We start from the raw sequence: 13,388 nt of genomic DNA, 5'->3' as shown, positions 1-13,388 counted from the left end.
TCCTCTAATTCGTATTCTAACTGCCATTCATTGGCAAGCTTATCTAGCTGCAACGGCGATAGCATGACGGCAATTTTCTGTGCTTCTCTCAGTAATAACTATCGGCCGAGAGGTGAGAGAATTACCATTTCTTCAGTCTCGACGCTCCTCAACTTCAGCAAACTCCACAGAATGATTCAACAGCCAGTACTTGTTCATGCCCGACTTCCAAAGACCTTTCCGCGTCTTCGAGAGAATAGGATTGCTGCAGAATACGCAGAAAGGCTTCTGGAAGAATGATTCGTGTTCCGCATCCCGCACCTTTAAGTTGTTGAAATGATTGCGCCCTACAGAACCTCAGCGACGGACTCAGTACCACGCTCAGGCTAACTCGATTCGATTAGGTGGTGGCAGGGGACAGAATGGCACACTTAATTAAGCGAGTATAATGTGCCGGTTTGCCGTGCTCTCAAAAATTAAGATGTGGAGCATCTTTGCCTTCCCCTTTATCACTCTCTTCCATCATCCTTCCTCTCTCTCTCTCTCTCTCTACGCCTGTTAACTTGCGGAATATGGCTATACCAAAAGTAAACTTTTAGTACTAATTCCAATGCTTTTAAGTGCACTTTTATAGTGTAGAAGTTTATCAAACAGCTCATATACCGAGCTTTAAAGAACATTAAAAGACTCAGTTTTTTAAGCTCACAAAGGAGAGAGACTCAAAGCTTTGACTTTAAGTCACCAAGTGGTCCCAAGCTCATGTCAAGTGCTAACGGCATTGACACCAACCCCTGGCGAGTGGAGACTGGGTCCCTAGTAAGTGCTGACGGCCCCTGGCGAGTGGAGACTGGCTCCCTAGTAAGTGCTCTTAGCCTTAGTCAAAGGAGAAGACCATAAGACTAACCCTTTTTTAAGCCCATAACAAGGCATAATAATTAGTTCTTAAGGAAAAGAATGCTCTCGCTTATGGCCTTGGCAAATTTTTTCTCGCATTTACCCTGCAAAAAGTGGAATTTAAGGTTCCGCCCATACAAATTTGGCACTTGTGCAATTGGAAAAATAGTATAATTTTGGTGAGCGTGGTCCTCAGTACCACGCGGCGTGGTACTGAGTCCGTCGCTGAGGTTTTGTAGGGGCGAAGTTTTCCGGCTGGATCAGGACTTGATGCAAAATAGGCAAAATCGCAACTTGGTGACGGGCACTGTATTGCAGATTTTGAGACACAAACCATCTTCTGGGCCAGAAAGTGTTTACACTTTGAGGAGGAAGAATGGTAGAGCAGGTGGCGGCCGCGCCGACGAATATGCCAACAAATGCGTGACGAATGTGCCGACGAATGCGCCAACAAATGCGCCAACGAATGCGCCGACGAATAACGAACATGGGGACAAAAGTCCGTGCGTTCAGGCTGTAGAACCTCGAAATTAAAACTCTTCACATTAGGACTAAACTATCACAACTCCACCATTATGGATCCTTTTACCACTCCACCTATGTCTCCACGTCTCCCAGGTGCAGAGATCAGAACCAAGCACAAAGAGGGCATACGCCGGCTCTTCAAATTCGCTAAAATAGGCCTGCAACAGCTCCAGGGCTACTACCACCTAGGAGACAGCACAGTTAGGAAGATCCTACTATACGATGTGCCTGAAAGAGCGCGCCCTACACGCACAGGGAGACCCAGAGAATCCCTCAATGAACAGGAGGTTAGAGATATTATTGAGTATATTTGCACCGACCATGCAACTAGAGTGCTGAATTGGATCCAAATACACGATGAATTGCAACTCTCTTGCTCTGTCAAGACCCTCAAACGCCGCTGCAAAGAAGCTGGATACTACTCTTGTATCTGCTGCCAAAAGCCCTACCTCACTAAGACCCAAGCCAATGCGCGGTGGCTGTGGGGGATAGCACACATGTTTTGGACTATTTGGGAATGGAGTCAGATACTGTACTCAGATGAGGTCACATTTCAAGTTGGAGGGAAGAAATGCAAGCAGAGGTGTATTAGGAATAAGAAGGAACGCTGTCATCCTGACTGCATTCAATTCCAAATGCATAGAGGTGGCACTATTCCTGTACACTTCTTTGGTGCTGTAGGCTACGGATACAAAAGTCCATTGATCAACATTCATGGAACTAGGAAGAGTGGGGCATTTACACAAACTGATTACCTTGCTCAAGTACTCAAGCCTTATATTCAGGATTTTTTAGCTGCTTTTGCGGCTGTTTTGGGGCCTGGGAAGACCCCTCAGTTCATGGAAGACGGCAACTCTGCTCACGGCCACAAGACTACTAGCAATATTTGTGCTACTTGGCGTACTTCTATGGGTATTACTCTATTCCCCCATCCTGCAGTTAGCCCTGATATGAATCCTATTGAGAAGTGCTGGAGGAGAATAAAACAAGCTCTCCATAGGCGCCTAAGGCAGCCAACAACTGAGGTTCAAATGGTTGTAGCAGTATTAGAAGAATGGGACAAAATTCCTCAGGAATGGATCAATGGGCTTATTGAGCAGCAGGACTTCTGGGTACACGACTTAATTAAGCGATGTGGCTGGTCTACAGCTAATTAATTAATAAAATTCATGATTCTGATGCCCTGAACGCACGGACTTTTGTCCCCATGTTCGTAAGCCCCAACTTCACGCCGATTATAATAGACCAACAATCCCATTCCAGAGTTCCCCTAAATATATCGTTTGACAGGCAAGCACACCACGATGACAATAATCTCCTTCACCAGTTCCTCTACAACGTATTACGCGATTCATTTGGGATTCGTGGCAGCGCCAATCATTTTCAGAGTCACAGTAAATCCAGTGAAGGCAAATGTTTCGTAATCCATCTACCCCACCCTTTCGAGCGTTTCTAACTCGGAACAGACAGATAGCATCATACATATCTCCATTCAACTAAATATGGCATTACCGTATACCAAAACTCTAGTCCTCCCGTTGAGGCATTCCCATTTCGTCGATATATTGTCTGAAACAGTTACTCAGCCTAGTTGCTCGTCACCATCGCTGCTAGCCGTCGGATTCTAAGCCCGTGTCAGCTGGATTTCCGGTTCCTCCGACATTGCCCGCGAACCATTCCCACGAATGAGCCTCCTGACTGAATCAAGCCTTTCCGGTAGGGTTGATGCGGTTGAAGCAGAGCTATCGGATTGGTACATCCTCCCAAAAAACGGTCGGCAATTTTGGGCAGGGCTGTTGCGTTGTCGCGGATGGCCTTGACCTTAGAATGTAATGGTCATTGATATCCACAAGATTCAGAATCTTGTCGGCTGATCACCTCTCTCCTGTTGTGAAGAGAGGCTCTTATATCTTCCATCGAGTTCGATGGCACAACATTCTCCCTTTGCCAAAGAAGCCAAGCTCTCATAGTTGGTCAACAGAGATCAACTTTCACATTTGTTGGCCTCATTCTTCACCATGTCCGTTGGCTGCGGGCTTTGAATTGGCGTACAACATGATCTTCGTGTTGTTCGGGGTCGCGACGTTCATCTATCAGCGCATCTTCAAGTTTCGGCCGGAGTCGGTTTCGAAGCGAGCACAGTTTGGATTCAATTTTTTTGCAAAATGGATGTTGCTTCGTCAGCCTCATATTGACCCTCTCTAGGGCAACCTCGCATGCCTGGACAGCTTTCTCAATCTTATCTTGCAGCTCATAGAGCTGTGCCAGCTTCCACATGGCATAGACGGAGTCAGGGTGTTCGTGCCCACGGGATTTTTCAAGCCTCTGAATTGTATCTAAGGTGAGTTTCTCTGCTTCGTCGAATCGACCTTGCCGGGCGTAGACTCGTGCAAGCTCGCCACAGCCCATCAAGACCCCCAGATGGTTGTCGCTGAGGCTCCGTTTACCCGCGGCTATTCCATCTACTAGCATGTATTCGGCCTCTTGGAGTAATCCCAGCTCAATATTGATTTTCGCTAGATTACAGAGCGCCCATAATGTCCAAGGATGTTCCTTGCCAAGCTGAAGCTTTCGCTCTTCGTAAACCTTGTGCATGGTTCCTCTAGCTTCATCCAGACGTTTAAGGTCTAGTAAGGCCATAGCAAGATTGTTCATTGTTGTCAGAGTTTCTAGATCCGTGGCTCCGAGCCTCTTTTCCCTGGAAAGGAGGACTTGCTGGTGAATCTCCATGCTCTCCTGGAATCTATGCCAAGACCCAAGCGTCACGCCCAAGTTATCCAAAGCCGTGAGTGTGTCGTCATGGTCTGAACCCAAGACTGCTTTCATCCGATCTGTGGTGAGTTGTTGCAAGTTGAGAGCCTCATGATATTGACCATGCAGCCAGTAAGACCGCCCCAGTTGATCCATGGCCAGAAGGGTTTCGCGATGTTCAGGACCGAAGACTTTGGATCGAGCCTCAACAACACGCTTTTGCAGAGTAATTGCCTCTTCCAAGCGCCCTAGACCCCAATACGTTCCCGCAAGACCTAACATCGCTATCATGGTTCTCTCATTTTCGTAGCCCAAAGTTTCGACCAACACGTCTTTCACCATTGACAAGTACACCGTGGCTTCTCCAAAGCGACCACGCTCGGCGTATACATAGCCACATTTCCCAGCATTGAGAGCTTGGTCGCGGATGATGAGTAATAACGTTTGCTGGAAGAATTTCGCGTAGGAGAGTTGAAGTCTTCCCAATCGGCTACGGTAATCGCTAATCCTGATTGGACATGCCGCAAGGCAGGCATCGAGATGAGGGAGCAGATCTTTCCTGAATTCTCCATGAATTTCTCCGGCATCGTCTGGTGGCAGTAGAATGGATTCGGTGAGCGTATTCAGTGCAATTTGTGCCCAGAGCGCTTTTTCCCTCTGATCGAGACGATCTCTAGCCCAGGTGTGTACCAAAGGGTGTAGTGAGAAGCTCGCGTCCTTACCATCGTAGCTGATGAGAGAGAGCGAGTATAGCTCGTGGAGTGCTCGTCTCACACGATATGGATGCAGTGTTTTTAAGTCTTGTCTGAGAAACTGTGGAAGTGTGGGTGGGGGTTGTAATCGCGTGATGATTGCGCCTAAAAGCCTTGAATGTGTAGGCCTGTTCGCTGAGGAGGCAAGTGCTCTGAGCCTGTTTTCTACTGCTCTCGTGAAGATGTCGACCCGAATATGTTCAAAATGGTAGAAGCCAACAATATTGAGGAGTTCCACGGCGTCCTGACTCACGACTGTACATTTAGCTTGGAGATAATTCATGGAAAAGTCGAAGGCGGAGTAGACAATATCGTCATCTTCGGGTGCAGCCATGGAATGCGGCCTTGCTCGGCGCCGACTTCGATAATGGTTGTAAAAATTCAGATAGTCTGTTAAGTCGCAGATCTTTCGAAAAATAGAAGTGCCAGCTTGAATCAAAGCCAGTGCAAGATATCCTAGGGTCCGGGTTATCTCGTTTCCGGCGGCTTCAGTTGACGCGTCCCACGGCCTGGGAACATCAGCCCGCTTGAGCAGAAGATGCAGAGCTTCTTGTTTCTTGAGTCCTTTAAGTTCGACACTTCCAGCAGTACCGTGACTCCGAAAGTCTGGGTTTCTAGTCGTTATGAGAATATGTCCTCTGTCACCCTCTGGAAACAAGCCTGCTAAGTCTAGGTCGGGATTGTCGGCGTTGTCAATAATAAGCAACCACGGTTCTTCTAGTTGCGAGAGCCAATATTTGCCAGCGCCTTCGGTGTCTCCCAATCCACCAATCTTCCCAATTCTAGCGAAGGAATTCTTCGCAGTCTCGACAGACGTTGCATGGATGGTGAAAACTGCCCAATATCTGCAATGTGTTCGATTAGCGTCCGATTAAGTCTTTGATGAGCAAGCAAACATTACTGCTCTTGATTGTCTCTTGCAAACTTGGAACAAAATTGCGTCTTTCCTGAGCCTCCCATCCCATAGACAACGAATTTTCTTTGCCGGTTAATTGACGAGGTGTTCTCTGGCGGAAATAGAGCATTGTGGAGAATGTGAGATATGTCTTCACGTCCAATGAAATCGGCAGCGGTCTCTTGAGGCGGAAAGAAATGTTTGCTGTGCGACCTCCTTGAAGCACTGTGGTCACAGGGGAATAGGCGGTCGTTGTGAATATCAAAAGCCAAACCCGCAAGCTCAAAAGCCTCATTCGATCGTGCTCGGGCGAGCGCTGCAAGTGCCACCTCCCATCGATGAGCAATGACTCTAGGCGCTTCACGACAATACCGTGTCAATGCTGCAATGATCGTCCTGTAGCTTGAAGAGTTCGTTTCTGAGAACTTTACCATACGTGAATGAGTGGCATCTATGCCAGACCGCTCTGTGTTGTCCAAAATAGGTGCTGCAGATGACTCTTCGACGATGAATCCTGACCGGTGTCCAAAACTAGTCTGGACCTCTTCCCAGAAGAAGAATATATGGAATTGCTTCATAAGCGGGGCGAACTGGTCTGTAATTATTTCCAAAGTCTCTGAGTTCCAGTTCAACGCGGTATTAAACTGGCCATCTGCTTGTATGGTGGTGCGAAGCTCCGAGCTCTGTGTTGATTCCAGTGCAAACCAACTGGCCGTATCTGTGCGATTATGTGGTGTTCCGAAGAAAAGTATCCCGTACGTCGAAACAAAGATAGTGTATAAATGGACCACCTGCGCAGACGTTCGACTTGCAGAGTAGGCCAGCGCTTTCTTGACCAATATCCCACCAAGACCATGACAGACGAAGATGATGGGTCGGTGGTCACAGCCCTCAATGCTTCGGTCAGCCTGCAAAGCAGCCACAAGAGTATGCGCATGCTTTTGGATCGTGTCGGCCCAGCCGGCGCTGTAGAATGAGGAAGCAGAAGCGTCGTAACCGAATGTTAACACTCGTGCCACTGGTATGGCCTCTGGGAGGAAGTTGCGAAGCCAGAGAATTCCCGTTTCAGCATCAGTCCAGGCTTCGATCATGTCTTCATTCAAGCCATGGACAGCAACGATACTATTGCAGTCGCAGTTAGTAATGTTTCGTTGGCAACTATCGCGTTGAAATCCTCTTACTCTACCGAAGCGTTTCGGTCTTCCCGATTAACTCTAGCTTGGTTGAACTCGACCGTATTAAGGTGAAGGAGACCTGAAGGCATCCTCAATAGTCTAAAGATCTGAATTAACCAGATGAATCGAACAACATCATCGACATCGAGGAAGAATGTTGTACAAAGAACGCGGTCAAAAGTCTGGGAAATTCAGGGGGGTTACAGGGCCTATAATTTCGCTAGCAAGCTTGTAATGTCTTAGTTTAGGCCCTATCATGTCTTCGCTTTCAGGGTAGCATGCCCTGTGAGTCTTCATATTGGTTCGCTTAAAATAATGCCCTGTAGTTTTACCGTGTCTTTCCCTGCTCAATGGTACGTGAGCTCACTGTAAATCGATGGGTCAGGGCGTTATTCTAGTGAGTTGATTGGATTAGGCCTTGTAAAATCCTTACAGGGCAGTCACAGGCCACAAGCCTATAACTCTCCTGTATTACCCAGACTTTTGACCGCGTTCTTCGTACTGCCCCGCAGCTGGGCAGTATTTTGAGTGGATAGACAACACCTGGGGTGTACGCCATTCTGGTTGGATGGCTCGTGCCGCCGCCAATTTTTTTGGCTTGCATGCACGTGTCGCATATAAGCGCTCGGCTGAAGGGCAAACTCATCCAATAAGCTTCTGCTCTCCTGTCTTTGTGGCTATGCAGCGCTTAAATTGTTAGCTGCGCGCACGGCTTCCTCCAGCTTGCAATTTTAGTTAAGAGCAATTCCCAGGCTCTTCAATCAGAGTACCGGCGCTGACACCTTGCTCCATGTGAAATAGGTGGCATGAACATCCAAAGCGTTTTCCTCATGGATTTACGTGACATATTCACGCAATTAGTCATGAAGCGGACCTTGATTTCCTTGTTTCTTGTGGCCTTTGCAACCCATATTATTTATTATGTTACAAAGAGATATCTCCAGCATCGCGTGAGTGGAGGAAGTCTCAACAAGTCATCGAGGATAGTTCACGCTAACAAATTACAGGCAGATGCTACTTTGGGTCGCCGCCATCGTTGCCAGCCGCCTCCGGAGCTGCCATACAGATGGCCTCTCGGACTTGACCGTATAAAGGAGCTCTGGGATTTGAATTCAGAAGGTCACCTTCTCGCCTTTTATGCTCAATTGCTAAAGACTACGAACCTCGCAACAACCTCTCCCAATACTTGTTGATCGGTCCACGAGCGTTTCATATTCTGCATCCGAGGAACGTTGAGTCCCTTCTGTCTACAAACTTCACAGGTAAACCGCCCTGTGATTGACTAAGACTTGTGGAAGCACTAATTTTTGATCGTTATCATACAGACTACGGCTTCGGAGTTCGACGAGATGTCTTCGCCCATTTATTGGGTAATGGTATTTTCGCCCAAGAGGGCCCGGCCTGGAAACACTCAAGAGAGCTCTTGCGAAAACAGTTTATTCGAACACAGTATCAGAATCTCGACCACTTCCGCGAGCACGTCGACAACCTCATAACACATCTGCCGGTTGATGGGGTCATCGATCTGCAGCCGCTCTTCTTCAACCTTACTTTGGACACGACAACTGCTTTGTTGTTGGGACGGTCAGTCTACAGCTTGAGAGCAGATATCGACCAGGACAACGAGAACAGATTATTTGCGGAGAGCTTCAGCATAGCACAGGAAGGGCTGGCCAAGCGGTTTCGCATCGCTCCATGGCATTTCTTTTACAATCCTCCGAAATTTCGGCGGGCTTGTTCCAACGTCCATCGTTTCGTGGAACGTTATATCCGGGAACGAAACTTGCAAAACGAGAAAAACGCTTTCGGAGAAGAATCATGTGGTTTTATCGACCAAGTCGCAAAGGAATCTGTGAGTAATGAAGACCTTCGCGATCAGCTCCTCAACATCTTGCTAGCTGGGAGAGATACGACGGCGTGTTGTTTATCCTGGACATTGTACGTCTTGACCTGAGATTATCTGTATATGCCGAACTGACATCTGCGTTTGTTACCGTGCAGTCGCCTTCTTGTCCGCCATCATCACATAATGGATCGCCTTGAAGAGAAATCTCCTCCGTCATGGGCGCATCAGAGCACCCCAGCCGGGAGCAAATTAGGAGAATGCCGTTTCTTGCTTGTGTTATCAAAGAAAGTAAGTAAAATTCAAACTCACTAGATGATACCACAGGCTGAAGGTTTTACCTTGCAGGTCTTCGCCTTTATTCACCCGTACCATTGAATAATCGCACAGCTACGAAAACCACCATCCTACCGACTGGTGGTGGGCCAGACGGACACAGTCCCATTCTAGTAAGAAGAGGCGAGCTGGTTGTGTTTTCGCAGTACGTCAACTCGCGGATGAGGAGTATCTTTGGGTCGGATGCAGATGACTTTCGACCCGAGAGGTGGGAAGGGTCCGGGCTCTCAGGTATTGGTTGGGCTTATTTTCCATTCAGCGGTGGGCCAAGGCAATGTCTTGGTGAAGACTTTGCCCTCATGGAAGTCTCTTATACTGTCGTGAGGCTGTTGCAGGCTTCTTCGCTCATCGCGTTGCCTTCAGGCGAGAAGATTGAGCCTGTCGGGGCGGAGAGACAACGACTTACTCTCGTCCTCTCAAGTGAGGATGGATGTAGGGTCAAAATTGAATGGCGGTGAATGACCCTATGAGCGTCATACGGACAGTAGCGACTACAAAGGGCATTTGAGCCGAAATTCGATGTACGTGTTATATCGATGACTTTGAAGCTTCACGTGAGGTTCAAATAGCATTGCAGAACCAACAAGATGAATGACACATTATAAACCATTTCGTCATTTCAAAGGCAATTTTAAGCGGACTCCTTTTGTATGTGATAATTGCTTGTACGGTAGGTACTTCGCATCGTAGCGAATTCACTAACGCCTCGCCGGGATCCCCGGCGGCCCGTGCCGCCTGACCATGATTAGGGCGACACAGCTTGTGAGGTGACGTACAGTGACAACCCTGTCATAAAAAACTTCGTAGGTTAACCAGAAACACCGTAACTAATTAACCTTATCAACTTTGTATGCTCTCCTGTCCCGATCGCCCAGTCGCTGAGTAGCGACCGTGTCGCCGTCAGGGAATGTGTTTCAGGATAAAAGGTCTAGCAATTGGCCAGCGTTTACTGGGGGCTGTGAGTGCTTTCCCACAAATCAAGTATCGTTAACTGCCGCCGTTCGCAACCTTCGGGCGCAGTTATATTAGTGATGGAACGAGGCGGTTATGTGCAAGGAGGCAGTGCTAGATTCGATTTTAAAAGCACCTTACTGCGCTGCTTGTTGCAGCACTTTAAAGTATCATTCTGCAGACATATTCTGTCAGTTGGAATTCGGTTGTCTCCACTCTTATTCGCTGGTTTAGGACTAGCTCAGGGGCTCTTTGTGCTGAAAGCCTTTCATGCCTATATAATCCTCACTCCTGTGCTCTCACTTAGATTCTTCAGACTTATCAATACTACTCTTTTCTGCCCACATTGTCCCTATGACATACGCACTATTCATCTGATATATTCGACAAAGATCGCTGATATCCATATCCAATATTCTATCATGGGGCTTGGAGACCCACAGCAAGTTTTTGGGGTTCAAGAGCTATATCGACCGGCCCGTGAACCAGCGGCGATTGAGTAAGTACACACTCATTCATGAGTCAATTTTCCAACTCTGACCTATCAATTCTACCCAGTATTGTCGCAGTGCACGGGCTTAATGGAGACGCGGTCAAAACGTGGACATCCGGGAATATCTGCTGGTTAAATCATCCTGATCTTCTACCGAAGTATCTAAAGCGAGCTCGAGTCCTAGCATGGGGATACAATGCGAACATCTCTTCCTTGACAGGAAAAACCACCAGTTCAGAGAGGATTTTGCAACATGCTCAAACACTTATAGCGCAATTACACGCCGATAGGGATGTAAGTGGCTCTACTCTCCAAACAGAACAGATAGCCCGAACATCTCTGGCAGAGTACCGCATACATGAAGACATCCGCTAAAAAGCTGGTAGCTTGAAGATGCGAATGACAGACCTATTATCTTCCTTTGCCACTCACTGGGTGGGATTATAGTAAAACGGGTAAGTCATTTGGTTCAATCCTCCCAATGGAGCTCGAGGCCTAAGAGCGGGCAACAAACGCTGCCCCATCTTAATCTCTCAATGTTGGCCATTTTCTAACTAGACATCATCACTAGGCCTTGGCATATTCTGCGAGCCGCCATGCTTCTAATATAGCACATCTGCACTCGATATATACCTGCACATTCGCCATACTCTTTTTCGGTACTCCGCATCATGGATCTAGTAAAGCACGTCTCCTTGGCAGCCTTCAAAAGCTTGCATCTCTCGCCATCCCAAAGGTTGCAGTGCAAATCGAATCGAGCTTAGTGAACGCTCTCGAAGAAGAGTCCGAGACACTCCAAAATATCACTGACCAATTTGCCCCACTAATGGCAAATTTTCGAATTTTCTTTTTCTGGGAACAGGAGAAGACGGATCTCAAATACGCCAAGGAATATATTGTGGACGAGTCGAGCGCAGCACCTATCTTGGACAACACAGAGAGATGTGGCATTGCGGCGGACCACAGAGGAATGTGTAAATTCGAAAGGAGCACCTCGCAAGGGTTTCGGACTGCTGTGGCGGCACTTCGGAGGTATGGTCAGGAAGCGCCACAGGTCATCAGGAGTAGATGGATCAAGACTACTGAGATGTTGATCGAAAATCGACGTCATGAGGCAATGGAGATGTTGAGAGGCATCCAGCCATTATCAGGTGATGCCTTTCCCCCGGAGATTGTGCATAGAATCGAAGACTCGTTTCAGCGCAAAGAAATTCTAGACCAGGCCGGTCGTCAAGAAAGGGTTACAGAGAATCATTAGTAACAAATAAATTTGTTCTAACCAGATATGACCTATTCCAAGTTCGCGTGATCCCCGCTTTGGTAGTTCCATCTAATACATTCAAGATGCTCCAATCGCTCCCTCACTCAGCCAATGATCCGTTCTCACCTCCAAAACCGTGCGACCACTGAGAAATGTATCCGTATCTGTTTTCCTGTATACCTGCGGTAGGAAGCCTACTCGCCTCTAGGCCGGACCGTGTTCCAGCGCGTGCGTACTGTGAGCCGAGCCCTGCCAGGGAACTTGCCAAAGATCCACTCCCAAGACTTGCCCTCTTTCTTGTATGCCAGCAAGCGCTGCTCGTCCAGGTCTGACCATCGGCCCTGCTTGCTCATGCTCGAACGGCCCTGCTCCGCCTCGCTAGAATCTTGATTGTCGCTGCTGGAGCCCGGATCGCCATCACTTGAATCGTCATCATCATCGCGGCTTCACGGCTCGACCTTCTCCGTTGCAGGAGCCCCAATGCCAACGAAGCAATTGGCTCTTCCTCCAGTTCAAGAACGACCGGCCCATCTACACATCGTAGGATCGCCGTATCACTTTTTGAACTTTGTCGAACAGCGCACCCGGATGGTCCCTATGCTCCGGTGAGGGAGGGTAGCAATGATGTCTTCCCACGAATAGCCATCGTTCCTCATCTAGAGCAGCGTTGCATCCTCTTCTGTTGTCCAGTTAACACGCCTTTTCTTAGGCTGCAACGGTGCTTGATGTATCTTGGAATGTGCAGCAGCGTCATGATTAATCGAAACCTTTGCTGGCGCCTCCTTGCTAGAATAAATGTCTAATGCTGCGGGATTAATCGGTAAATGAAGGTGTTCCGAGGTTGGCGGCAGTTTCAATTCAAGATCGTACGTTATATCATCCCCGATCTTGGTGCGTTTGAGGAAGCCTTGGAAGGGCTATTCTTGATACTCGGCAACTGGTGCCGCCTCTGTTGCCGCAGACGGACTCCGAGAAGTTCGCGAGGCATGTTGGTGGCTATTATCGACGAAAGTCGACCGACATCCGTTATTAGCCCGGGGATGCGCGCTGTCAATCTCAGGTCTGGTGGTCGACAGCGCCACAAGGGTGCGAGGCTGTCTGAGGCGGAGCTCTGGGGTATGCCTGCGGCAGATAGTTGGAGTCGCGGCAGGCGCTGCGCGTGGCTTTCGTCGCTTTGCAGGTCGTGGGTCCTCATCGCCAGCATCGCAGGTGTTATGATTGTAATGGGTGTTTACGGAATGGTGGCCGTCGCTGCTGATCTCTTTATGCGCGTCCTGGTGCCCCCGCTTCTCTCCCCGTTTCCCCGCCTCAGGCTCGCCGCTCAGCGCCGGGCCTTGTGGAGTAGAGTGTCACGACTCTCTCCTTACCCTGGTAAGGTCACGTGGGTTGGTATGGTGAATGAAGTAAGATAGGGCAATGATATTGTAGTTAGGAAACTTAATCAAGTTGAGCACGGAGTTTCTCCCCAGTGAGTGACAACTCGCCGCTATATAGGACCTCCGTTTCCTGGATCGTAGTGGATCGCTCGATCCC

The 13,388-nt window shown here is 48.4% G+C and overlaps 5 protein-coding genes across 5 annotated transcripts; 3 read left to right on the top strand and 2 right to left on the bottom strand.

Moving 5' to 3' along the window:
- Nucleotides 1–1,757: 1,757 nt before the first annotated feature.
- Nucleotides 1,758–2,492, top strand: LY89DRAFT_563201 (uncharacterized protein; the record flags this gene model as incomplete). Its single annotated transcript, XM_018208490.1, has 1 exon — nt 1,758–2,492. A coding segment is annotated over one exon (735 nt), but the record flags the coding sequence as incomplete, so codon positions are not given.
- A 919-nt stretch (nt 2,493–3,411) lies between these two features.
- LY89DRAFT_654619 (uncharacterized protein) lies at nt 3,412–7,091 on the bottom strand (the record flags this gene model as incomplete). The annotated part of the gene is made up of 3 exons (XM_018212308.1): nt 6,978–7,091; nt 5,803–6,918; nt 3,412–5,746 (listed from the first exon to the last, which is right to left on the bottom strand). Exons 1-3 carry the CDS (start codon nt 7,058–7,060, stop codon nt 3,412–3,414), a joined length of 3,534 nt encoding a protein of 1,177 aa, XP_018065350.1. The 5' UTR covers nt 7,061–7,091.
- Nucleotides 7,092–7,834: 743 nt separating this feature from the next.
- LY89DRAFT_700341 (cytochrome P450) lies at nt 7,835–9,608 on the top strand (the record flags this gene model as incomplete). Its single annotated transcript, XM_018217114.1, has 6 exons — nt 7,835–7,921; nt 7,979–8,090; nt 8,126–8,233; nt 8,297–8,909; nt 9,017–9,105; nt 9,163–9,608. The coding sequence occupies 6 exons, from the start codon at nt 7,835–7,837 to the stop codon at nt 9,606–9,608; spliced, it is 1,455 nt and encodes a 484-aa protein (XP_018065349.1).
- Nucleotides 9,609–10,273: 665 nt separating this feature from the next.
- Nucleotides 10,274–11,874, top strand: LY89DRAFT_654616 (uncharacterized protein). Its single transcript, XM_018212307.1, has 4 exons — nt 10,274–10,600; nt 10,660–10,888; nt 10,981–11,049; nt 11,166–11,874. Exons 1-4 carry the CDS (start codon nt 10,524–10,526, stop codon nt 11,850–11,852), a joined length of 1,062 nt encoding a protein of 353 aa, XP_018065348.1. The 5' UTR covers nt 10,274–10,523; the 3' UTR covers nt 11,853–11,874.
- A 637-nt stretch (nt 11,875–12,511) lies between these two features.
- LY89DRAFT_595445 (uncharacterized protein) lies at nt 12,512–12,772 on the bottom strand (the record flags this gene model as incomplete). Its single annotated transcript, XM_018209859.1, has 1 exon — nt 12,512–12,772. A coding segment is annotated over one exon (261 nt), but the record flags the coding sequence as incomplete, so codon positions are not given.
- Between the last annotated feature and the right edge of the window lie 616 nt (nt 12,773–13,388).

This window comes from Mollisia scopiformis, assembly GCF_001500285.1.
Source record: "Mollisia scopiformis unplaced genomic scaffold LY89scaffold_24, whole genome shotgun sequence".
NCBI lineage: Eukaryota > Fungi > Ascomycota > Leotiomycetes > Helotiales > Mollisiaceae > Mollisia > Mollisia scopiformis.
Note: the sequence above shows the minus strand (reverse complement) of the source record. Positions and strands in the feature narration are given on the sequence as shown.

What these genes read in the sequence shown, in the direction of transcription:
- LY89DRAFT_654616 (XM_018212307.1), top strand. Translation starts at nt 10,524, where the DNA reads ATGGGGCTTGGAGACCCACAGCAAGTTTTTGGGGTTCAAGAGCTATAT. An exon ending in CGTGAACCAGCGGCGATTGA is followed by an intron (nt 10,601 to 10,659) that starts GTAAGTACACAC and finishes AATTCTACCCAG; the next exon opens with TATTGTCGCAGTGCACGGGC. An exon ending in AATTACACGCCGATAGGGAT is followed by an intron (nt 10,889 to 10,980) that starts GTAAGTGGCTCT and finishes AAAAGCTGGTAG; the next exon opens with CTTGAAGATGCGAATGACAG.